Genomic DNA, 1825 nt, shown 5'->3' with positions numbered 1-1825 from the left:
GAGATCGATCTCAGAAACAACAATGTTCCAATGAAGTTTCAACAGTCGAATCTTGCATACGATAGGTAGGTGTTACCCTTTGAACCTTCGCTTATGAAACACACTTAGTCTACTAGCTCTGAGTAGACGGCGATGTCTTTGAACTTGTCTGCCGTTTGTGTAGGCGACAATACGCTTAACAAAAGACTCTCCTTGACAAAATCAAGTCCTCAAAGTCGTGTTCATTATGGTCATGAAACAGTTGCCTGGTTCTGTGAGAGCTTATCAGGTATTGTGTCCCAACAATACCCTTTGAAGCAACCCCACTTCTATCTCACATAGGTGATTCACCACCGAATGGCTACTGATTAACCACGCATGGTTATCTCAGTTGAATCATTAAAAGCCTAAGACTTAACCTCGTACTAGTCACTTTTAGGAATGGACTAGGAAGTCTACTCTTCATTAGTAAACTCCCTTTGAAAGGTGCAGGGGTTGCTAGTTTAGTAATTAACTCCCCCACAGTGTCTTCACTAGTTCATACAAGTGGGTTGTCCTATTGAACCCAGATCTTGGGATCTCTAGTCAAGTCAACTGAGTTAGGTTTTCCTTCATATAAACTTTATTTATTCAAGGGCTTTAGTCCCATTCCCATGGACGACTTATAAACTAACTCTCTACTTAAGCCTTTTGTTAGCGGATCCACAATATTATCCTTTGACTCCATATAGTCAACAGTGATAATTCCTGTAGAGATTAGTTGTCGTACCGTATTATGTCTACGTCTTATATGTCTATTCTTACCATTATACATTGTGCTATGAGCTCTACCCATCGCCGATTGGCTATCACAATATATACATATGGCGACACCGACTTGGGCCATCTTGGTATATCCTCAACAAACTGACGTAGCCATTCTGCCTCTTCACCCGCTTTATCCAAAGTGATGAATTCAGATTCCATCGTGGATCTAGCAATAACCGTTTGTTTCGACAATTTTCACGATATTGCAGCACCTCCAAGTGTGAATACATACCCACTTGTCGCTCTGGAATCATTTGTGTCAGAAATCCAATTTGCATCGCAGTGTCCTTCGATCACTGCAGGATATCTATTATAATGCAGCCTATATTCTCGAGTGTATCTTAGGTACCGAAGTAACCTAATGATACACTTCCAATGAGATGTACTTGGATTACTCGTGTATCTAATTAGCTTGCTTATAGCATATGCTAAGTCGGGTCGGGTACAACTCATTAAATACATTAAGCTGCCAATGATTCTTGAGCACTCTAATTGGTTAACAGATTCACCTCTGTTCTTAGCTAGATGTTGACTTATGTCAATGGGAGATCTAGCTATATTAGAGTCATTCGCATTAAACTTCTCAAGAATCTTATCCACGTAATGGGTTTGAATTAAAACAAGTCTACTTTGAGTTCGTGTGATTTGTACTGCCAAAATCACATCCGTTAAACCCATGTCTTTCATGTCAAACTTTGATTTCAACATGTCTTTTGTAGATTTTTATCATTCTCTCATTACTATCAGCAATGAGCATATCATCTACATAAAGACATAAGATGACATATCCATTTGGTGTGTCTTTCACATATACACACTTGTCACATTCATTGATCTTAAATCTAGAATCAAGAATGACATGATCAAACTTCTGATGCCATTGTTTGGGAGCTTGTTTTAATCCGTATAAGGATTTAACAAGTTTACATACTTTCCTTTCTTGTCCAGGCGCTATAAACCCCTCAGGTTGTTCCATGTAAATCTCTTCTTCGAGATTTCCATTTAAAAAAGTAGTTTTCACATCCATTTGATGCACTTC

At 38.7% G+C, this 1825-nt stretch overlaps 1 protein-coding gene across 1 annotated transcript; it reads right to left on the bottom strand.

Moving 5' to 3' along the window:
- Positions 1 to 981: 981 nt before the first annotated feature.
- Positions 982 to 1464, bottom strand: LOC139848997 (secreted RxLR effector protein 161-like). The gene has a single exon (XM_071838676.1). It carries the CDS (start codon positions 1462 to 1464, stop codon positions 982 to 984), a length of 483 nt encoding a protein of 160 aa, XP_071694777.1.
- Positions 1465 to 1825: the final 361 nt, after the last annotated feature.

The sequence above is a fragment of the Rutidosis leptorrhynchoides genome, chromosome 5, assembly GCF_046630445.1.
Source record: "Rutidosis leptorrhynchoides isolate AG116_Rl617_1_P2 chromosome 5, CSIRO_AGI_Rlap_v1, whole genome shotgun sequence".
Lineage (NCBI taxonomy): Eukaryota > Viridiplantae > Streptophyta > Magnoliopsida > Asterales > Asteraceae > Rutidosis > Rutidosis leptorrhynchoides.
Note: the sequence above shows the minus strand (reverse complement) of the source record. Positions and strands in the feature narration are given on the sequence as shown.